General features: G+C 44.2%; 1 protein-coding gene across 1 annotated transcript; it reads right to left on the reverse strand.

Moving 5' to 3' along the window:
• Positions 1-7,249: 7,249 nt before the first annotated feature.
• On the reverse strand, positions 7,250-11,451 carry LOC142564739 (uncharacterized). Its single transcript, XM_075675879.1, has 3 exons — positions 11,409-11,451; positions 10,969-11,025; positions 7,250-7,353 (listed from the first exon to the last, which is right to left on the reverse strand). Exons 1-3 carry the CDS (start codon positions 11,449-11,451, stop codon positions 7,250-7,252), a joined length of 204 nt encoding a protein of 67 aa, XP_075531994.1.
• Between the last annotated feature and the right edge of the window lie 13,552 nt (positions 11,452-25,003).

Below are 25,003 nucleotides of genomic sequence, written 5' to 3' on the forward strand. Positions count from 1 at the left end.
CACGTTCCTACGTACTTAAACGTCGTTTCACGTGTGCAACATTACTATAGCCAATTTCTCCCGCATTTGGTGCCCCTTGGTATCAGGGATTAGTGCATGTAATGGGTTCGATAGCTTCGCACCACGAAAAAAGGGAACGGACTGTATTGTTGATGGATCATAACGGGGATGTCATTTTGAGCGAACAAGCACTAGATAAGTTTGCGATGGTAACCCCTGCCGTAGTGACAGGCGTCACCTGAAATATTGTTCCAGTAATAATTTTTAAGCCAGTTTTTATGTTTCCGTCTTGCTTTTATTGGGGTCATGTCAAAAAAAATTCGTGAATACATGCAGGCCCTTGCGGCAGAACCCATAAACTGGGACAGTCACGGCGAAACGAACGAACCCACACATCACATATGGCTTTAGAGTTCCCGCATTCATGTTTTTAAAGCGGACTTGAAAAACACTCGCACAGGAGAAAGCAAATAGACTGCACGAGCACTAGCCAGCGCTCGTGCAGTCCTTCGCTCGTCTAATCTACATGTTTCGCTCAGTGTATTGTTAAAATCTGCGCGGCAAACAACAATGTGAGATCCAGCAACCAACTAAACCCCCTCGCCGCTTTAGCGCCTTTTGGGTTGTTCGCTTGAGGGCTGCATGTTCTACCACCTGTAAAATATCGAAGGTTTCGAGCTTCCTAATATCTGTGTAGATTTATGACCCACACAGTCCGAAAGTGGCTGTGCCTCTGCGTGTGTTTAGGGGCGGGTACAGGCAGTGTTGTGGCATTACAGGACAACCATGCGCACATCGCTAAAAAACCAGTGCTGTGCCGGAGGTGGACGAACTTGTTCCCATCGCCAACAATTACTTCTATGGCAGTGTCGGCTGTCACGGCTTACTGCTGCTCTAGTAAATGACAGGCGAGTTAGAACAATTTCCGGAGTGCTCAAGATATTGCTTACCGCGTTAGGTGTCTAAAAAAATTGCAATTTCGTGATTAAGAAACTCTAAGTACCGAGACCCCGTGAATGCATTTGCTTAACAGCAATACTGTATTTACTCGAGCGTATTAGTTGAAATGTTAGCAAATCATTATCATCACATTCCAGCAGCACAAGGCACCGGATGCTCAGAACTCACTGCATGCACCCAAAGCTGCCATGACAAGGGCTTTGGATTAGGCCCATGCGTTTGATCTCGACTGCTAACCTGCTTGTGAACCTAATATTCAGGGTAGTCCACGACCGCTTGCCAATAAACGACGCCCATACGTCCGCTCTGAAATGGGTGGTCTTTACTGCCACAGTGAGACGCTATCTTATTTTAATATAATTATCTCATCTTAATGCACTATCAATTCATATGCATCTCGCGAACGAGCAATGCAGTGGCGTATGAAATATTGTACCGTTACCGAATCATTTACTTTAGTCAGTAAATAAGAGTTTTCTGCAAATCATTTCAGAGAAGACACAATGATCTGAGACTGCACAATTCCATTTTCAAGTTTGGACATCTGTATATTGCGGAGGTTTGTGACTTGCCGATTTTAACCATACCGATTCAACCGCTAACTGTCCGTTAATTGCATACGCAGCTGTCTAGGGTTACCATTTTTCCTCGTCTTGTATACGTTTCATCCGGTCAAGTCAGCGTACACCTGACGTTCGCACTGTAGACAGAACTTTACTGGCTTCTTTGCCAGAAGATAACAAGGCATCTTTCCCTTAAAGCTCTTTTCTACGCAGTGATTGTCACGACAGCAAATGGGGACATGTCATACATTTTATGTTCTCGCTTTAAGAAGCGACAAGAAAAAACATTGTGAAATTCTCGCACTGGCTTACAAATAGTTGTGTTCCTTCAGTCCAGTCGCATTTCGGTGCCTGTCATTTACTGTTTACGGATGTTTCAGATTTTACCATACTAAAACATATGTTTGGCCCCTATGGCTGTCCTCCACCGCACCACCCACTATGAGAGTATTTAATATAACGCTAGCCATACAAAGCTACTACAGCCTTCCGCTCGAATACTATGGAGGCAAATTACAAAGCGTTAAGCCACGTCACGATGAAGCTAGAAAGACACTGATGAAAAAAGAAGACATGCCAGATAGGGTAAGAAAAAGCCGAGTGAAAGTTCAAAGAAAGCGATAGGAAAAGGCGACTGCCTATTTCCCCCTTATGTGTCAGTCCGGAAGAGCTATCTAAGCAAACCCATGGCCAAAGTGCTTCGTTTTCTCTTCCGAGGAGCCTTCAAGGTCGTAGCGCTTTGCGTTGGTTAATCCACCGGGATCCCTCTCTCCGGGCATTGCAAAGCAGCGAATTGCGGCATGTGGGAAAGTACCTCGTGTGTGAGTCTTTGACGCCAACTTGAGTAAGTAGGCATGAGTGGGCAGCTGGCAATGCTCAGTAGACCATAAATACTTACGATAGCTTAGTGCAAACAAGGAAGGACGAAAGAAGGCAAGGAAACCTTTTTCTTTCTTCACTAAGCAATAAACATATTTGTGGTCTACTAGCAGTATGAACCGACTAGCACCGCCACATGTGCTACCGGGAATGTGTCAATCTAAAGGGACGAGAAAAATCCTTTCTGTTTATCTAATGTTGTGAAGAATTTTATCCACGTGACAAGGTTTCCTAAACCCACAGGAACGTCTGCGTAAGCAGGCATTTAACGTGCTCCGACACCACGTACCCGAGCACATCTCTGTTGGGCCCTCGTGCGTGTAGCCTTGCGTGACATAACTTTGTCTGGGCAAAAAGTGATTCTAGGGGTTGAGTCGATGCTGCGAGTTCGGACCTTCAAGCCAGAACTGCCTCCCTACCTCCCCCCCCCCTTCGGCCGGAGGCAACATACCTCTTTGGCCACTGCTTCACATAGGCGGCGGCTCCAGATTCACCCATCTGGAGGAAACCAGTAGTCGCATTGTCCTATTCTGATGATGGTGATGATCGCCTCATACAATGACTCGTACCCACACTGGGGGATTGTTTTTGTTCCCTTGTGGAATGGCGACCAAGAATTCTTATATCTTCGTCTTTCTCACTCACTGTCAATCTGTCCTGTCTTCTAGTCAGTTCATTTAACTTCTTATTTTCTGACGGCAACCGTTACCTTGTCTAATATATGTAGTTTCGGGAAAATATATATTAGGTTGTAACGTTGATGCATAGCCGGCGTTTCTAAGTGTTCATCCAGCACAGTAGCGTCCCCTTGTTGGTCTTGAGGATTGGGGGCTATCCTCGCCGTCGAATTTTCCACCGCTTACTTTGCAAATGCTGTCCCTCCACCCTCTCCCACAAAAATCATCCTCTAATACAAGGGTGCACCAAAATAATTTTGCTGTTATTTTTATATTACAGTGGAACGTCACCAGACTCAACCGCAACCTGGACGGCGTGAAAGAAATGCTACAGAAGTTTATTCCAATGTGCTGTGAGTTTAAGAGACATACATTAAATCTACACAACCCAACTTTCTTCGGCAATACGCTGTTTAACAGAAACACCGAGACGACGCTTTCGCGTCATTCAGTGGTTTAACCATAGTTCTGTAGCTTGCCAACATGTGGCCCTTGAAGCTGTGAGGCTGTGTGAGTTCTTGGGGTCCTTGTGGCTGTGTCAGTTCGGGCATTTCTTTAATAAATTCATTATTGTTGCGTTACAGAAATACGCCCCCAAATAATCACCTCAGTAAGATAGATTTTTAAAACCTCATATATCCACTTCCACAATCCTACATACTAGTGGGTCATTTTAACGCTCACAACACGTTGTGGGGAGACTCGCGATGCGAGGTGCGTGGTGGCCTTATAGAAAACCTCCTTGTAACTTCTAGAGTGTGTCTCTTCAGTCAGACCTAACCAATGTATTGTAATCTTCACCATAATTGATATTCATCAACAGAACTGTCGATTGGCTACGCTTCCCTTTTCTTTGACTTAGAACGACAAGTAATCAAAAATCCATTTCGAATTGAGCTCTTCCCACTAATGTTAATCTGAATAACACAACAAGACTCCCCTCCAATTGCCCCTCGCTGAAAATTGGCATTGCCTGATCGGAAACGTTTTAAGAAATCTACTTACTCAACACGGTATTTTAGAAGTAATTTTAGCATAAATCATGCCGTATCCTACTTTACCGCCTTTATCATTGACGCAGCTAAGAAGGTCACTCCTCAAGCAAGTGGTGCCTAATTCAAAAGACGGCTTTCCTGGTGGAATAGTAATCGCACATGGCACGAAGGATACCAAATAAACCCTGGTGTAAACTACGTGAAGGTCCCACTACTGAAATTCTTTTGAAATTTAAGCATGCTAAACCACAGGGAAGAAGGATGCGACGACAAGCAAGGAAGGCAAACTGGAAGAGGTTTCTTTCACGTATAAATTCCTACACTCAGTCTACTACCCTACGGAACGTGACAAGAATGCTAAAGGGACTAGAAATACATTCTTTGGCTCTCTCTGCAATTGTTTGTTCGCGCAGCCAAGAAACGTTTGCTAATATGCACCAACTCGTCCAACAACAAGTCCTAATACACATCCGTTGCCTTTAGTAAATGACTAAGTAAATAGCATGGTAGACGCAGGAAAACCTTACAGTGTGCGAGCAACAAATGCAGCTTAGTCTAAACAGAGCGTCAAAATGGGCAGAACAAAAGGCTGTAAGGTTAGCCCCCAAAAAATTACCAGTTTTCTTTTTCAAGGAACTCAAGGCTCGTCCCGGAGTTGGTTACCAAACTACACGGACAACATAATATAACAGAATGCATAACTGGGCTAGTGGGTTTACTTGGATCTTGAAAAAAAAAGACACGAACAAAGAGAGCGGAGAGGACGAGGGGCTTACTCTGATCTGAAAAATTTTTTTCTAAGGAAACAAATATGTGCACAAAAATTAATTATGGCGGCGGCGCAGCTGATTCGTGCTTTTGAAGATATTCTGTGTCTTCAAAAACAGAATAACAACAGCACTCTCTATAGTGGGCGCCTAGATGTGTCCTTCCTGATGAATTATAAAAAAATGTATGATGAATAAAAAAATGTTGAGTTGTTATTAACTGCCGCGTCCTGTTCACTCTCTTCGTTCTCTTCTTTGTGCCCTTTCACAAATTCAAGGCACACGGACAGCAGATACCTGTTGTCAAAGAACGCAAATTTCTAGGCATTGTACTTGATTCATGGCTAAGCTTCATTCGTCGTATCAAATACGTTAAATGTAAATGACTAAAAATGATAAAACTTCTTAAGTTTTTGTCGCACACAACATAGGGTGGCCACCGAAAGTGCCTCGTCAACCTGTACAAGAGCCTTACACGTACATCTTGAGAATACGGCGCCACCCTATATCAACATGCTACACCGAGTTCCCTGAGGACGCTGGACCCTGTTCACGATTAGGCATACACCTTGTGACCGATGCCTTCCGAACATACCAAATACCAAGCCTCTCAGTTGAGTCTCATGAGTTGTCTCTATATCTACAGAAGAAGTATGCGACGTTTACATATTTGACCCACAGTGAGGGAGCCCTTCTGACTTCGTGCTAGAAAGCTGATTGAAGAAATGCGTATGCCACTTATGGAACACCATTTATTGTGCCCTGCAAAGCTTCTACCGCCTTGTCAATGGCAGCTGGTAGAAAGTAGAAGGCCTGTAAATAGTAGCTATGCAAGAAGACCGTCACAAAACTGGTTCCCATGTAATAGACCGCTAATACCAATTGAATGTGAATTCAGCTGTGTGGCCGTGAACATGAAAATTAGGTCCGCAATGGTCCTGATGTTCTTTAAAAATACGTTTGCTAGATCAAGTTTCATCATTATCATAACCAGTCTGGCTACGCACACTGAAGTGCAAAGCCTCTGTCATACTTTTCCAACAACCCCGGGCATGTGCTAATGGTGGCCATATTGTCCCTGCAAACTTCTTAATCCCATCCCTCCACCTAACTTTTTGCCGCCTCCTGCTACGCTTCCATTTTCTTGGAATCCAGTCCGTAACCCTTAATGATCACCGGTTACCTTCCCTCCTCATTACATGCCCTGCCAATATCCATTTCGTTTCTTGATTTCAATTAAGATGTCATTACCTCGCGTTTGTTCCCTCAGCCAATCTGCTCTCTTCTTATCCCTTAACGTTACACCCATCATTATTCTTTTCTTCAAGTTTATAACGGGCCTAACATTCATGTTCTGCCGATTACTTTGGTGTTATGAAATTTTAGCAATCGTGGACAACTCCTCTGTAGTCGAATGCCTGTAATGCGAAATTTAATAATAGGACACTTAGACTGCAAGATTTGCTCGTGCTGCGACTACATTCTTAATATCAACACCCCTCTATGGCCACACACAACCTATTTGATCAGGTTAGTCACGGGCCTAATGTTTTGAAAACTCCGCAGTTGGTTGTCTTTAATCGTAAATATCATCCTGGGGCCGTGATACAGCATGCTTATAAACAACATCTATCAGTGCAGGTGCAAAACAGACCTAAAAGCTTTCAGCCACTTCGAACTGTATTCTTCTCTTACAGTAACGCCTTTATATATAAAAAAGATGTAATGCGCTTGATCTTCATGGCCCTTCGCCATCTCTTTCCCTAACTCTTCGCCATCCACCGCTTTTATAAAAATGGCGTGATCGTCTGCGGAACGGGGGATGTTGCGGTATACATCATGCCAGAACACCAATGATAACGTTGCTTGAATAAAGGTGCCGCTATTCTTTTTATCTCGTATTAGCTCAAAATCAAAAGCACAGATTAACAAAGCGCCAAAATATTTCTAACGTGGAGTTTTGCTGCTTAGAGATAGTCTATTGTTAGCTGCAGTTTTTTAATTACATTGAATGGCACCCACGTCTCCCATATCCCAGTTGTCGTTGCTAAGCTCGCTTGCATTTTCTACTTCGATAACAGACACATTAATTTGCACAGAATTAACACCTTAGTCTCTTCATTCGTGGCAAGGCATTCAATGTGTGCTTTGTTAAATAGTGACCCACTCTACCTCCTTAGTAATATCATTACTGACCTCGCGAGTAAGCGCAATCGTTTAAGATATGACGAAGGTCCGTGGCGTATTCGTTGTGTGTGTGTTGAAAATAGCTTCGAAAATTTTCGGCTGTGCGCGCAGAAGTAGCATTCATATTGTATTGTCTTAGGAAGCACGTGAAAACAAAACAGAACACGGTGTGCTTGCACAGTAGCTTTATATTGTCATCAGACTGGTCCAGCCTGCCTTGACTAGTTGCACACGCACCACGTGCCTTGGTCGCAATATCCGCCGCCAGAGCCCAGTGACTTGCAGTAACTCTTGCAAGCGTCGGCCTTGCAGCCAGACGCGCGAGCTGCAGAAAAGCGAAAGGGCCTCAGTGACAATAGTGACCTTCCTTCGTGAACTGTCTCTCTAAACGGTAAAATCGTGTACTTCAACTGCAATCGTACCACGACAGGCACACGTGCTACTCTCATTCACTGCTTTTGATAAGCCCAATGAATGCATGTAAAAGGAAGACGATATGTTTCATCAACTGTATGTGGCGCTTCGTTGTCTTACGTGCCTCTTTCGCTTTGAAGGAGTGGTTGGTGCGGCTAATTCTGACTTTTAAAGCTTATATCTATGCAGTAGACGGAAATGTAATTATTAAGAAACTTTACCTCGTTTGTTACAAGAAGGCTTATCTATCTATCTATCTATCTATCTATCTATCTATCTATCTATCTATCTATCTATCTATCTATCTATCTATCTATCTATCTCTCTCTCTCTCTCTATATATATATATATATATATATATATACATATATATATATATATATATAAATATATACATATATATATAAGAAAAATGTTTGCGCTTCACGAAACTCTCCTGCATAGACAAATCAGAGCTGCCTGCGACACCAGCTTTCTTTGCGGGTGATTGAAATTGTCAGGTTGTGGTTTAACGTTCTCGAGCACGTTTGGCATGCATCCAGCATCACTCTGGCAGCTGTCCCTCGCAGAATGTAAGTTTTACCGGTAGTTTTGTCCTTCCGTAGGTCGCTGCCGCTAATTTTCACCCGCCACCACAAGCTGAGCTAGGCGAAGAGGACCAATCGCAGACCCAGGCAATGCCCCTCTTCATCCGACAATTTACTTTCACTGCTACATACCGGAGCCACCGAAACATACTCCACTGGTGCGCCTTCCTTGCTTCTTGTGAAACAATTGATAAGAAAAAACCTGTCAAGGTAGGAAACTATGTTTGCTTGAAGAGCATGTCATGCGGTCCGATGTATCTACATATAATAAAAATTAAATTCTAGGGTTTCACATGCCAGAGCAACGCTATTATAGTTAGAACGCTGTAGTGGAGGACTCTGGAATTCTCACCACTTGTGGTTCTGGAACGTGCCCACAATGCACGGGGCACGGGCGTTTTTGCACTTCGCCTTCATCGAAATGCGAGAGCAGTGGCACAATTTCCATGCCGCGGTCTCGTACTTAGCAGGGCAGCACCACATCCGCTAAATCAAAGCGACATGTCGCCTATGTACAGGGTGTTTCACGTAACTTGAGCCAAGTATTTAAAGAAGTGGTTAACTGCAACTGAATGAAACCAAGGACATTTGTTTGCGGTCATGTGGTGCATCTCAGGGTATTTTTGCATAGCGCCTACTTAAATAATTAACTAGAACAAATTAATAAATTTTTAATCATATTAGGGCCAAGTGGGTTTTCTTACGTTCTAAAGGGCATTAGAAAACTACCGATACCATTTTTTCGGCAACGTACGTACAGTCGACCAAGAAAGTTTACGAACCACGGTATCTCAGAAAATTCAAAATATACGAGCAGCCTTTAAAAGCAGCCAGTAAAATTGTGCATCACAATGTTGTTCGCATATGCCACAAAAGGCTAAAAGTGGGAATAACAGGCTGTGTTTTGAGACTGAGGAGACATTCAGCTTTGGGTCAGATCTCTTGGTCCGTGAACTTTTTTGTTCGACTGTACATGCTGCACGAAGATATTTTCCGGCGTTTAGAGAGCCCAAAATATGAAATAAGTCTTACGTGACGGCGCACACGCGCTACCGTATTGCAACCCTCCCGACCCCGCTGCGTGAGAAAGAACCGCGATCGCGGACCGTGGCGAAGTCAGCGGTTGCGGCTCTAGGCGTGGTCTTACGAGTGCGTCATAATCTTTGACGGTGGCCCGCGGAAAGGAAGCACCGTCGTCCTTCAGAAGCAATAAGCTAGACGCACTGTTGAGCCCGCTGCAATACCATAGCACACGAGCGCAGTCACATGGTTTTGTTAATAACATCGCGGGTTTTCTTTAAACGCCGGAGAAAATCACCTCGAAGCATGTACAGTCGCGATCAATTTGAAGGTGATCGCTCGAGCGGCGACCAAAACTAGGAGCAGCGCCACGTTACGTCATCAACGTCGGTCGAGAGGGAAACATCAGATAGCTCCCCTCTCACTCTTTCGGTGTTCCCTGAAAAGGTGTCACTCCCGTCAGCGTTCAAGGCATAGCCTGCGAATTCATTTCGACTGCGTTATGAGCTTTTGCACTGAGGCGTCATTGTTAGGCCAAGATATGCATGAGGAAGCGACGCACACAGATCTTTGTCATGAAAGGGAAACAAACACAAAAATGTGGCGAGTTGGTCTTGGGGGTGATGGTTGCAGCCTGGAAGAGCATAATAGGGGAAGAAGGCAGTGCAATTTTTATCTTCGCAGTTCCGAAATCGGCCGCTATGCTGCTTGGAAGGCCCGCCAGTCGATGCTCGCGCGATCACCTTCAAGTGATCGCGACTGTACGTTGCCACAAAAAATTGGATCGGCCGTCTTGAAATGCCCTCAAAAACGTAACGTAACGCACTTGGTCCAAAAGCAAATATAAAAAATTTTCCAGTATTGACCTTACTAAGTAACTAATTAAGCGGAATACATAAGTTATTCTATAGAGCGCCAAATGACGGCAGACCATATGCCTTTGGTCTCATACAGCCGCGGATAAACAGTTCTTTAAAACCCGGGGTTCATGTAGCACGAAACACCCGGTATATATACCGGGTGTTTCAGCGAGCGCTTTCAAAATTTTTTCAACTTTGTCGAAGGAGAGGACGTTATTGTACAAAAATATAAATGCATAACCGACTAAATAAAAATCAACATTTGGGTTTTTAAAAACAATATGGGCCATATTGCCATATGTCCAATATGACCACATTGCAATTTAAATATTCTAGCGCCGTGTCGTTAGTTCTCATGCAGGGTTCACATGGAATGAATTCTCAGTATGACACCAGTTTCTAGATCTTAATTACCGAACTTTGCCGAGAAATACATTGCCGTTCTAGTTACTTTCTTATCGAAAGATCATTTTATGCGTTTAAGCAAAAAAAAGTAGTTGGAACGGCAATGCATTCCTTTTTCACTGTTTGGGGAATTATTATTCTGAAACCGGTGTTATCCTGAGAATTCGTTCCAAGTGGATCCGCTTTTCGAACTCCATGGCTAGAAGTTATAAAGTGCAATATGGAGCATAAGGTAATTAGTTAAAGCATAGTGAACTTATTAAAAACATAATTAGCGAATGTATTAGCTGATGGTGCACTTAAATTTTTGTGCAAATAATGTCCGCGTCTTCGAGCACACCAGCTTATGAACTTAAGTGGTTCTCTCTGCGACAGGCAAACTTTAACACTGTTGAAAGTTCAAATTGAAACAAACACACACACACACACACATATATATATATATATATATATATATATATATATATATACAGAGACAGAGAGAGAGAGAGAGGGAGATATGCAAAATCAAACTCTGGCAGAAATATTTCAGTTGTTTAATCTTGGCCAGCGACGAACTCAACGCTTCCTGATACAGTCGTATCTGAGCTTCCTAAGAATATATTGGTAATAAATACCTTACAACACAAACATATACCTAAATATTATACGTACCTTCTTCACTGCGTTCCTCGGATCTTTCTCCTGTTGCAGTGATCATGACCACGAACGCTGCATGCAGAAGGGCAAAAAAGATATCAACAGAAAATCCTAGAGAACATCAACGTCCTTTTTTTATGGATCTGTTGACTCCACCGTTCAGTAAGGTGGAGTCAACGGTGGAGTCAACGGTGGAGTTCAGTACGGTGGAGTCAATTGAATGCGAATCAATCGATTCGCATTCAATAAGACAGACGACAGAGTATCAATTCGCTTCAATTCTCCTGAAACCTCAGCAGTATGCTTGCACGTAAAATATGTGCCAGAAATTGTTTCTCGGCCGCATCACCGTTTGTCCACTGCTCTGTGTTTAGGAGTGCAATTCGCCTCCAGTGCGCCATGGGATATCTTTTTTGTTATATTGAATGCGTTGCTAATTGGCATAGTCTGTTTACCTGCTATTACTGCAACCAGGAAGATGGCAGAGGTGAACCTCATCTTAGCGAGAAGTCTGGCTGTGTCCTGCGAGCAAGAACAAAATTGACATTTTCCGTGGCTTATAACACACAGCGTATGGCAGCACAGAATTTCAAGTGCACTAAACAATCTGCATGTTTATGCATTTCAAAATATATATATATAAATTACACGTGAGCAAGTTCTTTTTCTGGTTGAACTATAAGAATTCTTACACTTCGAGAACAAAAAACAACTTAAAGACTTATAAAACAGTCTTGTCTAATGCTCATGCATGCAGCAGGACTTTCTTTAACTTTTACCTAAAGCTCACGAATGGACTTACTTTGACAATCATAATCGCGAAAGCTCTGCTTTAATTTGAAAATTGAAACTTTGTACATGAAATTTCCCGAATATATGTGTTTATGCTATAATAACATTCCGCACTGATGCAACTGATGATTCCGCACTGATGTCGCAGAGGGCACATAAAAAAGGAGAAGAGCACTACTTGTTCAAAGACAAGGCCATAGTGCACCTAGTGACAGGGCCAATGCAGACGAGAACATATTTACTACCCGTAGTGATATAAAAAAATCTCACCTAAAAAGATAAGATTCAGTGATCAGACGAAGTCTTGAACTGCTCTGCAACTGCAAGACTGACAGAGGCAACACACTGAGCCTCTTTAAATATCTCCGAGCCCGGAATTTCACGTGCACGGGGCGACGTTTAGCGTAGCTGGTTAACGGATGCGCTATGTACGTTTTGCTATTTCTCGGTCGGGGTTATCCACGTGCTTCAGGTCATATTAAATCGTAAAGCAATGAAGCCTTTGAGGACAATGTACTCAGGCGGCGGAAACCGGATACATTATTCTTTGTGATGGCAACGCATATTTACATTCACCACATGCTTAAACGACGTTTTAGGTTTTGTTAAATATCTCATTTTGAAAAATGACTTGGCCTACGCTACCATAAACTGGATCAGGGATGACTTTATAACAAATTTCAGAGTAGGGTGGCTGAAGCTTTTTCAAAATACTGTCTTATGTTGATAACGAACACAGCCAAAAATCGCACTAAACCACTGGTCATATGCACACATCAATCGCTGTCATATTGTTCGTTCAGAAATGTTTGTTTACAACTACAACTCATACACCTCTTTTATTACTGCTATGTTCCCCGCAGATTGTCTTTGAAATGTGCATAACACTTATGGATCATCCGGCTCACCACCGTTGTTGGGTCACAAGGCGGCAAAGGGACGCAAGAACAAACAAGTAGATTAAGAAGGAAAGAAAAGAATGTTTATGCAGGAGTTACGTGGAACTTAGGGCCACTCAAGATGGTCTAAGTAAATCCGACACAGCGTTTGCTAAATGTTGTTGCTGAACGGATCCACTCAGTGTCCTCCCAATCAACATTCTGTTATGCAAACGGAAGACGCCGCTTGGTACATTTATCTACTGGTCTTTGCTCCACTCCTTCCTAACTTCTTCTTGCGTCTCGCGCAAGCATAGCACCAGCACTCTACGCACATAGAAGAATACGAGCTGGCGAAACAGTACCATAGGAACCGGTAAGCTTGCATAATTAGAGCAGTCTGCAGGGATTGCAACGAAAAACTCTGCAAGAGAAAGGTTTTCTAACTTACTTTGGCTTGTTGTGGTAAAACATTGCAGGGTCAGCAAGGCATGTACGAAGACCAGATGTAAGAAAATTGTGTAAATACCACACCGTACGGAAATCGGCGGTATAGTACGTAAATGAAAACATTGTTCAGCGTTCCGCAAAGCATTACGGCATTCACAGATGCGGTGCCATATATATATATATATATATATATATATGTGTGTGTGTGTGTGTGTGTGTGTGTGTGTGTGTGTGTGTGTGTGTGTGTGTGTGTGTGGGTGTGTGTGTGTGTGTGTGTGTGTTTGTGTGTACATGTCTGTATGTGAGTGTGCGTGAAAACTTTTAATCACCGAACCCTGCAGTGAAACAGGTTGCAGAACAGAATCCCGTGTGAGGAACAATAGAAGTTTACTGACGTTTAGGAAGGGCAACGACCTTCACTCCGACCACTGGTATCATGAGGGCAACAGTTCTAAGCACACGCAATTCAATGCAAGTGGTTCTGGAATTCGCAATGGTTGGCAGAAACGTGCCTTTGAGCCCATCAATGAGAGTGGGTTGTTCAGTCACAGAGCCCATTTGTTCAGGGGTGGTATGCAGTAGCGCCTTTCCCATTTTCAGAAAGGTCTTATGCTTCTGGAAATACATATGTGTCAAAAGCTTCGCTACCGATAAAAACTTTAAGTTATGATGAAAGTTGAGGAATGCGTACGATTTATTCTACTTAAGTGTCTTTAAACCGAGCAGAAATAGCTTCAATTGCATGACTTACCATACTTCATTAGCCGATACGACAACGTTGCTCCTCTCAACTACTTCTGCTCGCGTGTAGTTGCTGAGCGCCGATTCCTGGCACCTGAAGGCGGCGGGCCTTCTCCTGGCGCAATGTGGTCGCGGCTACGACGCAACGACAATGTAGCGTTCCTTTGCGTGACGTTGCATTTAGAGAAGTGCTGTCGTGTTACTTGCCCCGCGAGATTCGACACCTTTCTTACATCTCTGAAGTTTACAACAACGTTCCGCCACATCAAGGGCACCGACAACGTTCCAGCTGACGTTCTCAGTCGTGTCAATGTCGTTTCCACGTTGACATCGGAACCTTTAATCATCGAGGCCGACTTACTCGCCAGTCAACAGCGTGACGACACTGAACTTCGTGCACTCCGGAATTCGTCAACGTCCCTGAAATTGGAAGAAGTCGTTGTGACCCCAGATGGTAGGTCCGTCGTCTGCGACGCTTCTACGGACAAACCTAGACCATACATTCCGGCATCCCTCGGAAGACATCTATTCGAAACCGTGCACAACCTGTCGCACCCTGGCATACGCGCGAAACAGAAACTTCTTTCCAGTCGTTTCGTTTGGCCTCGGCTAAACGCGCAACTTTGCGATTGGGTTCGCTGCTGTTTGTCGCGTCAACGTTCGAAGACCCAGCGTCACCCCATTCCGCCTGCCAAGTGTTTTTTCCCACCAGATGCTCTTCTTGACACCGTACAGTTGGACCTTGTCGGCCCTCTCCCACCTTCGAAAGGTCACTGCTACATACTGACATTCATCCACCGTTATACACGGTGGCCAGAAGTTACACCTATATCTGACATTTCAGCGCCCACTGTTGCAGCAGCTTTCGTGTCTAGGTGGATTGCAAGGTTCGGCTGCCCATCCACAACAATCAGAGATCGCGGTCGGCAGTTTGACTCAGCACTCTTCAACGAGCTACTCAAACTACTAAACTACACGTTTTGCACAACTGCTTACCACCCGCAATCCAATGGACTAGTTGAACGTTTTCACCGGCATCTCAAGGCCTCCCTTATGGCGCATAAATTGCCGGAGAAGTGGGTCCTGCATTTGCCCCTCGTCTTACTTGGCATCAGAGCCGCACTCAAGAGCAACTTAGGTTGCTCCTGTGCCGAGCTAGTTAACGGCACTCACCTACGCCTTCCGTGCGGTTTCTTTGTCATCACCCCCAAAACGCCTATGCCACCACCTGCCGAATCCGTTGCCGAACTGCAAGCCTTCTTCAGCCAGATGCGCCCCGTACCTACATGTTCACAAGAAGCAAGGTCCCCGTACGTTTCCACCGCACTCACTTCTGCTACCCACGTTTTCGTACGTAACTGTGCTGTGCGGAAGCCTTTGCGGCCACACTACTCCGGGCCATATTGTGTTCTAGAGCGTCGTCCGACGACTTTTGTTGTGAACGTCAACGGCCGATCAGACAAGATTGCCCTGGAACGTCTCAAACCTGCCTACATCGAAGCAGCCGCGCCATCAGCTCCACCAATGTGCGACGCCACCCTGCTGCATCCTACGCCGCCGCATTCTCCGTCTCTACACAAATACCGTACTGTGCCCGGCGGTGCTGAAACACTTCAACCCGGCATTTTCGGGCGAGTGCCCGCATTATGGGGAGGTGTTTGTGGACACATACCACATGGTGTGGGCATGCCCCTCTAACCCTGCTTTCCCCCCAAACCCCCACCCTACCCGAGAGGACTGGGAGGCCACCCTGCTCGGCTGCTCAACCCTCCAGGAACAACGTGCCCTGGTGGCCCGAGCCAAAGCCGCTGCAGAAGCCACGGGGGTCCCGGACTAGGGACCGCCCCCTAGACTTTGTAAGGGCTGGGCCCTTAGGGCTGAGCTCGCGGCTCTCTTGTAAATAGAAATAAAGTTTGTAACCAACCAACCAACCGCCTGCGCACGTGACACCCCAGACCAACGCCCACACACGCCGCGTCACGTGGACTTTCCATCGTTCGTCGAACTTTCCTCCTCTCTAAGGGGGGGAGCCCTCTGTAGCGGTAGCAGCATCGGCGTCGCACGAGAGATGACGTAGACGCTCGCGTCTACACGAGGCCCGAGCGGCTGGCACGCTCCGGCGCGGGCTAGCGTTCCGAAAGGGATTAATTTTAAAAGAATGCTACGCTAAGAGATCGAGTGTCGGTTCTTCCTCTCCTGATAGAGCCCGAGACCTTACCGGTCTACGTGGTCGCTCGTCGCCACAGTAGCATTTCAGGTAGGCTTATAGCGCGTTAAAAAGACAAGGACGAACGTGAGACGTGACACATACAGGCACGTTCGTCCTTGTCTTTTTAACGCGCTATAAGCCTCACGATGTCTTACCAACAAGCCCAAATCACTGCTTTACAGCATTTCAGGTTTTCTGGTACGCTGAGAATTTGAAGAATCTGATGTGAAGGGGTATCTAAGAGTAATTGTGGCTCTACCTCATTTTACTGACGGACTGTGAGAACGTGTGCGGTCTGCAGGAACCTATATAATTTTAGGCATATCTAATGGTGCCTATGTCCAGGCTTTAGATCTCACTCATATTAATTGCTTTGTATCCCGTACTGTCAGCAAATGGCCGTGTCGGTGCGTGTTTTCTGGAGCCCGGAACAAACTGTAGTATGGCGAAATTTGACTACATTGTCTGATTCAGCAAGCATTTGTTCTTAACAATTCCGCTGTGTTCACTTCAAAAGTCATTTACTATTGTGGTTAATAACCACATAAATATTGCGCACTTTTATGTACGTATACGTTCTTGTTTCACACGTTAGGGATGCTGGAAGTTGTATTTTCGTCTCCATTGACTCACTTGAGAATGTTAGTTGAAGGTGCCTCCAAGTAACATCTTGCTTTTCTGCAGTATTTGACAGCGGATGCCCAGACGCCGACGGCTGCACCAAAAGCTGCCGATCACAATGTTTGGACCTATGCATATGCCTTAAACCTCTACTGGACCTCTGTCTGTGCCTTTGACAATAGTCTCGGTACACAACTGCTCTATAAATGTATCCTGTTTATATCAAAATAAAGAGTTCATTTCATCTGATTCTAATTGACGTGTTCTCTACACTTTAAGCCAATCTGCATTGCTGCAAGCAACTTTGCGATAGTGCAACTGCTCCACAATTATTAAGGTCTTATGTTGCACGGAGTGATACATTAGCTATCAATAACCGCACGTAACGCACATGAATGCCAGACTGCACAAACAACTGTTGCATTTCTAATTCTGCATAACAATTTTCATCCGGCACGTGTGTTAATCACTGTGATAGTAATGTACTTATTTTGGATTGATCGTTTCAACGGCATATTGTATAACTGTATTGTGTGTGCCGCTGTGTCTAGTATAATCTCGCCTTTGTCCTCTCTAGGACAAGCTGCAGCTTATTAAGTGAGCGTAAACCAGACGGTCAGACAAGTGAACCGCTTGCTTTTGCCGTAAACTAATTGCAACCGTAACGTGCACCGCAATATTGGAAATGACCGTCAAGGTGCGATGCGCTTCTAAAATCGTGATTTTCGCTGTATATTGCGAAGATTCCCCGAGCTGTGAAAGTATTTTATTCGAATTATTTTGCAGGTACCTGGCTATCCGGTGTTGTAACTGATGCGGACAACAACAATAGGTGAACCGATCCCAGTTGAAGAATACGCGAGACCGGTTTGATGTGTTCTGATGTTTTCTAGTGTAAACACCAGCAGGCTCTGCTGTTACATTGGGTGCACGACAAAGTGGACTGGTGTGTTGTGGTGTACAAAGGAGAGTGGCTTGGTGTTTTCTGGTGTGCACACCAGAGGAGCTTGGTGTCTTCTGTTGTGCACACGACAGTGACTGCGTGTGTTTTGTTAGGCATATCAGGGTGGTGTAGTGTCATGTGGTGTGCATATCAGGATGGTTTATGCCACGGCATCTACATACCAGCGTTGTCTGGTTTTCACACAACATTATAGTCTAGAGTTACTTGGAGTGCACAGAACTGTAGGCTGGGGCTGTCTCGCGTACATGTTAGTATGCTGTGATGCATATTAGTTTTGGTGCACCTGCCTCGGTTTATACTGTTCTTCTGGTTAGTGTAGGATTAAGGCTTCTGAATGCTAAATTGCCTACTTTCAAATTAGCACAGTCATCACATTAAAATTTATTACCTTTATTTATTTCTGCATACAGTAGGCCTGAACGGCCATTTCAGAGTGCGGAGTACAGAATACAAATTTAACAAAGAATCAAGAAGCGAAAACAAAAATAACAAAAGATGTAATGCAAGATAAGTGGTTAACATATACAAGATCGAAGAATTCAACTTAGTGACAATGAACGAACATGACCGTGTAAAGCTTTCCACAATTCTACAGTATGGACAAAAAGCACCATTCATCTTTCTCGGTGTGGTGGTCAGGAGGCACATTGAGTCAGGATTGTGTAAAGTGGATGTAAGTCCACCCGTTCTGATGAAGCTTCCGGCTGAAATAAGTTGTGCCGAGGTAATCGTGGCACAGACAACTTCAGTGATTCAGTGTGGCAAAAATTCAGGAGCAATAATAAGATAGCGAGGCAGGTTGCCGAAGCATTCTTTATTCATAACTCCGGTAATATGTGTGTCGCGAGGCCAACGGTGAGTCTGCACAAACACAGAAATTGATTTTTTAACCACTAAGCTTTACTTTGTTACACGTATTTGCGCCAGAGCATATAATTTGCGTGTTTCTTGCAAAAAACCATTGCTGCTAGTGCGCAATAGATCGTGTTTTTATATATCATCCCTGTTCGGTCGCGCCATTCTTCCTTTTATCTGTATTTCTGTATTTCTGTATTCGTTTTCCTTTACTGGGCTTTGTGTCGAAGCATCGTAGAGCAGTAAGCTAAATTATTATCAAACGTCGTAGAAGATCTTGCTAAACACGGTTCTCTAATTGCTCGTATAAGCATGTATTCCTGCTTACTTTTGTAGAAGAGAGAATATATCAAACCTAAAGCGTACAGGAAATATGTCGTGCACATAAATGTCGATGGCTTTTACATATATATATATATATATATATATATATATATATATATATATATATATATATATATATATATATATATATATATATATATATATATATATAACTGGTATCCTTGTTTGGGGTATATGATCCTCCAAGCCTTCGCCGCTTTGGGATTTAAATCAACTTTACGGGCATTGCTAAGCCTACAGCAAACGCAACCAGCCGCACACAGTGTGACTGGTAAACAGGTACGTCAAATTTCTCACTACGTGCATCTCAACTCCCGGCATATAGAGAGATTTAAAACAGACTCGTTGTCGTCTTTGTCAGCCTTGATCTGTTGCACGACTAACTACATCGTGTAAGACTCGCATTTCGTTTCCCGAGGTAGGTATTTCCCATCTCTGGGGGCACTCGACACCTTGTATTCTGTATAGGTTGCATTACTTGTTACTGCTACTTCTTGCTAGTTCTTTCCACTAGTAGTGTGTTATCTTATGCCGTATTTGTTATATGTAGATCTTTCATTGCGTGAGCACCACATGCTCATATAGCATGAACACCAAATTATGACATTTTTTTTAAATCAGAAGGTACAAACAAAAATATTGCTTTCGTGATTATGACGCATAACAAGAGTTCTTTGATGGGCTTGAGCCGATCTGTACAATACATTCGTGTTCGAAAACTCCACATGAGACGCACTTGGAAATCCGTCATTGCGCTTTTTGTTCTAGAAGTAGCAACATTGAAAAGAATAAGCGATTTCATTGTTGTTATAGCGTTCCAAAAAGGTTCAAACAGCAGCGCACATTTAGCGAGAAGGAACTTAATTATCACCTTCCATTATATGTGCAAGCAGTCCACATCACACTGACAACTAATGCGGTGACATTTTGCGCCAGCATAGTATACAAATGCCGTAATTATTTTTCCCTCCTGTAACCATTGCGCAGTGGAAGGCCACTCTTCCGCGCATGAACAGCATTACTTAGGTGTAGTGTCCCATTTACACAATGCCACTTATTAAGTATAGTTACAGCGGGGACCTAAAGGAGCGCTGCTTTACAAAAACACACGTTTTTATTTTTTAAATGAAGGCTAAATAAAGAATAAACAGGTCTACAAATGTTTACATTTTTTTTTAATGCTGAGGTCACTGATTGTATATAGAAGATGGACTTTCTGTTTTGGGATTATGGAAGCTGTGTTTCGTAACTCACAAGTGATGCACAACTCTCTTTGTCTACGCAGGCAGCAAAGTCAAACCCATTGATAACATGAGGTTCGGCTCTGCGATCTTGCTCTTTACACTACTTGCAGGTAAGTGTGTCGTGCCAAATGGGACTGCATTAATAATAATAATATTTGGGGTTTTACGTGCCAAAACCACTTTCTGACTATGAGGCACGCCGAAGTGGAGGACTCCGGAAATTTTGACCACCTGGGGTTCTTTAACGTGCAGCTAAATCTAAGCACACGGGTGTTTTCGCATTTCGCCCCCATCGAAATGCGGCCGCCGTGGCCGGGATTCAATCCCGCGACCTCGTGCTCAGCAGCCCAACACCATAGCCACTGAGCAACCACGGCGGGTGGGACTGCATTGCTTGATACTAATAACAAAATCATTTTCAACATAAAAGTCAAATGAACTCGTGAAGATGGAAAAGTAGACAAACAAAGGTGCTAGAGAGGAGGAAACTCAGGCACGAATGGCAGGTTGAATGATTTTAACGGTGAGATTACGCAATATGCCCTCATCAATGCTCTCTCATGTTACAATGTCAGAAGCCATGTGATTCGCTGGTGACTCCTACTTTAGCATTTGATGAAGTTACAAATAGCTTGCACATTAGCACATGGTTGCAGCTACTCAATATGGCGGTTCACCACTTCGGTGCCCAGGATGACGTCAGTACAAGCTTTTTAGCTCTGCTTGCAAAATATTCGTTCTTTCGGAGATTTGTCGTTCTGATCTGGTGATCCCACCTTTGCGCAGCTTTCGTAGCCATGATCACGGCAGCGGACGGAAGTGATGAAATGCGTAGTGGCGATGGTAACTACAAAAAGGGACGCATGTACGTGTCTCTTTTAACATATTTGATAAGAAATAAAGTATTACGATCAAATAGGCCAACTTTATTATCAAAGGATGAATTAGTTATCAATTAAAAATATGCGCCAGAAAAGTTTCTGTCTGAGCTTCCGTTTGCAACCTCTTTGTTCTGTGCTGTTCCCTGATCCTACCGTTGGTTTATATATACACCGCTGCACCGTATATATATATATATATATATATATATATATATATATATATATATATATATATATATATATATATATATATATATATATATATATATATATGTATATATATATATATATATATATAGGGTGCAGCGGTGGCACAGAAGTAGAACACCCGCCTCGCGTGCCAGAAGTCCGTAGTTCGAATCCCGGCGCCGCACAATTTACCACCGGATAAAAAAAGAAAAACACGAGTGTTCTTAAAATTGCATAAACAAGCCGGGAGTGTGGCCTGATCCCGGTGACCGGAACCGGTAACGCACTCCCTCACCGGAGGAGGATTGGCCACCTTGGTGCAGTACTTGGCCACAACCTCCTATATGAACACAACAATCAAACCCGGGCCATCAGTCTCCTGCAGCTGCGAAGCAACTCACCACGGCAGCGGTCAGACCTGCGACACAGCAGAGGGTGCTAAGAATCTCTGGCTCCGGACAGGCCGCCATTGGAACATGAACCTGGCAACGTTTAACGCTAGAACTTTATCGAGTGAGGCGAGTCTAGCAGTGCTATTGGAGGAATTAGAGGGCAGTAAATGGGATATAATAGGGCTCAGTGAAGTTAGGAGGCCAAAATAAGCATATACAGTGCTAAAAAAATTGGCTGAACGCTTAGCTTGGTTAAGCCTGGAAGATTGCGAAAGCAATACCCTTGGCTGCGCCTTGGTTCGGGTGATGGTGTGGACATGGTTGCCCTTTGTTAAACTTATGGCAATACATCATCCGACATAGCGCAAGGCAGCGCGCCGACCACTGCGAGGAGCCGAGCTGTAGCCGCATTTATCCTCCTAGCGTGACGTCACACCAGCGAGCGCCCTCTCTCGGTAGCGCCGCAGCAGTGGCGCGCAAGCCTTCGCCTCCACCATCGATGCCGCGAGCTGGGGCCCCATCTCTCGGTCTGGCGTGACGTCACACGGCCACGTAACGCGCAGCTGTGTAAGGAGGCGCCACGACCACCGATGGGCCGAAAGTGCGAGCAGTATTGCTTTCGCAATAAAAGCGTGCTCGACCTGTGCTACCGGGGCTTAGCGGAGAGACGAGAACTTGGAGTCGGATTCTTGATAAATAAGACTATAGCTGGTAACATAAAGAAATTCTATAGCATTAACGAGACGGTGGCAGGTCTTGTTGTGAAACTTAATAAGAGCTTCTATGAAGACGTGGAATCGTCGATGGGTAAAGTCAAAACAATATACAGTATACCGATGGGCGACTTCAATGCCAAGGTAGGCAAGAAGCAGGCTGGAGACAAGGCAGTGGGGGAATATGGCATAGTCACTAGGAATAGCAGGAGAGAGTTATTAGTGGAGTTTGCGGGACAGAATAATATGCGGATATTAAATATACATTCTTCCGCAAGCGGGATATCCGAAAGTGGAAGTGGAGGAGCCCGAGCGGCGAGACTAGAAATGAAATAGACTTTATACTCTGCGCTATCCCTGGCTTCATACAAGATGTGGACGTGCTCAGCAAGGTGCGTTGCAGTTACCATAGGAAGGTAAGAACACGAATTAGGCTAGACCTGAGGAGGGAACGGAAGAAACTGGTACATAAGAATCCGATCAATGAGTTAGCGGTAAGAGGGAAACTAGACGAATTCCAGATCAAGCTACAGAACAGGTATTGGGCTTTAACTCAGGAAGAGGACCTTTGTGTTGAAGCAATGAACGACAATCTTGTGGGCATCATTAAGGAGTGTGCAATGGAAGTCGGTGGAAACTCCGTTAGGCAGAATACGAGTAAACTATCGCAGGAGACGAAAGATCTGATCAAGAAACGCCAATGTATGAAAGCCTGTAACCCCACAGCTAGAATAGAACTGGAAGAACTTTCGAAGTTAATCAACAAGCGTAAGACAGCTGACACAATGAAGTATAATATGGATAGAATTAAACATGCTCTCAGGAACGGAGGTAGCCTCAAAGCAGTGAAGAAGAGATTAGGAATTGGCAAGACTGAGATGTATGCATTAAGAGACAAAGCCGGCAATATATCACTAATTTGGATGAGATAGTTCATGTGGCTGAGGAGTTCTATAGAGATTTATACAGTACCAGTGGGAGCCACGACGATAATAGAAGAGAAAATAGTCTAGAGGAATTCGAAATCCCACAGGTAACGCCGGAAGAAGTACGGAAAGCCTTTCGAGCTATGCAAAGGAGGAGGGCAGCTGGGGAGGGTCAGGTAACAGCAGATTTGTTGAAGGATGGTGGGCAGATTGTTCTAGAGGAACTGGCCACCCTGTATACGCAATGCCTCATTACTTCGAGCGTACCGGAATCTTGGAAAAACGCTAACATAATCTTAATCTATAAGAAAGGGGACGCCAAAGACTTGAAAAATTATAGACCGATCAGCTTACTGTCCGTTGCCTACAAAGTATTTTCTAAAGTAATTGCAAATAGAATCAGGAACACATTAGACTTCCGTCAACCAAAGGACGAGGCAGGATTCCGTAAAGGCTACTCAACAGTAGAGCATATTCACACTATCAATCAGGTGATAGAAAAATGTGCGGAATATAACCAACCTATATATATAGCTTTCATTAGTTACGAGGAAGCGCTTCATTCAGTCGAATCCTCAGCAATCATGGAGGCATTGCAGAATCAGGGTGTAGACGAGCCGCATGTAAATATACAGAAAGGTATCTATATCGGCTCCAGAGCCACCGTAGTCCTCCATAAAGAAAGCAACAAAATTCCAGTAAAGAAAGGCGTCAGGCAGGGAGATACGATCTCTGCAATGCTATTCACAGCGTGTTTACAGGAGGTATTCAGATACCTAGATTGGGAAGAATTGGAAATAAGAGTTAAAGGCGAATACCTTAGTAACTTGCGATTCGCTGATGATATTGCCTTGCTTAGTAACACAGGGGAACAACTCCAATGCATGCTCACTGACCTGGAGAAGCAAAGCTGAAGGCTGGGTCTAAAAATTAATCTGCAGAAAACTAAAGTAATGTGTACCAGTCACGGAAGAGAGCAGCAGATTACGATAGGTAGTGAGGCACTGGAAGTGGTAAGGGAATACATCTACTTAGGACAGGTAGTGACTGCGGATACGGATCATGAGACTGAAAGAATCAGAAGAATCAGAATGGGCTGAGGTACGTTTGGCAAGCATTCTCAGATCATGAACAACAGGTTGCCATTATCCCTCAAGAGAAAAGTTTATAACAACTGTGTCTTACCACTACTCACGTACGGGGCAGAAACCTGGAGGCTTACGAAAAGGATTCTACTTAAATTGAGGACGACGCAACGAGCTCTGCAATGAAGAATGATAGGTATAACGTTAAGGAATCTGTGATATATATATATATATATATATATATATATATATATATATATATACCCCATTATTTCTCCCGCGTTTGGTGCCCCTTGGTTTCAGGGATTAATGGATCTAATGGGTTCGATAGCTTCGCACCACTAAAAAAGGGAACGGACTCTATTCTTGATGGATCATTACGGGGATGTCATTTTGAGCGAACAAGCATGAGATAAGTTTGCGATGGTAAACCCTGCCGTAGTGACAGGCGTCACCTGAACTATTGTTCCAGTAATAATTTTTAAGCCAGTTTTTATGTTTCCGTCTTGCTTTTATTGGGGTCATGTCAAAAAATTTCCTGAATACCTGCAGGCCCTTGCTGCACAACCCATAAACTGTGACAGTCACGGCGAAACGAATGAACCCACACATCACATATGGCTTTAGAGTTCCCGCATTCATGTTTTTAAAGCGGACTTGAAAAACACTCGCACAGGAGAAAGCAAATAGACTGCACGAGCACTAGCCAGCGCTCTTGCGGTCCCGCGCTCGTCTAATCTACATGTTTCGCTCAGTGTATTGTTA

Source organism: Dermacentor variabilis, chromosome 11 (genome assembly GCF_050947875.1).
Source record: "Dermacentor variabilis isolate Ectoservices chromosome 11, ASM5094787v1, whole genome shotgun sequence".
NCBI classification, from domain to species: Eukaryota; Metazoa; Arthropoda; class Arachnida; order Ixodida; family Ixodidae; genus Dermacentor; species Dermacentor variabilis.

Excerpts from the sequence above, each read along its gene's own strand:
- LOC142564739 (XM_075675879.1), bottom strand. The coding sequence starts at position 11,451 with ATGAGGTTCACCTCTGCCATCTTCCTGGTTGCAGTAATAGCAG. Across the intron at positions 11,026-11,408 it reads CCTGGTTGCAGTAATAGCAG|CGTTCGTGGTCATGATCACT; the intron begins GTAAACAGACTA and ends TTCTGCATGCAG. Across the intron at positions 7,354-10,968 it reads CGAGGAACGCAGTGAAGAAG|CTCGCGCGTCTGGCTGCAAG; the intron begins GTACGTATAATA and ends GCTTTTCTGCAG.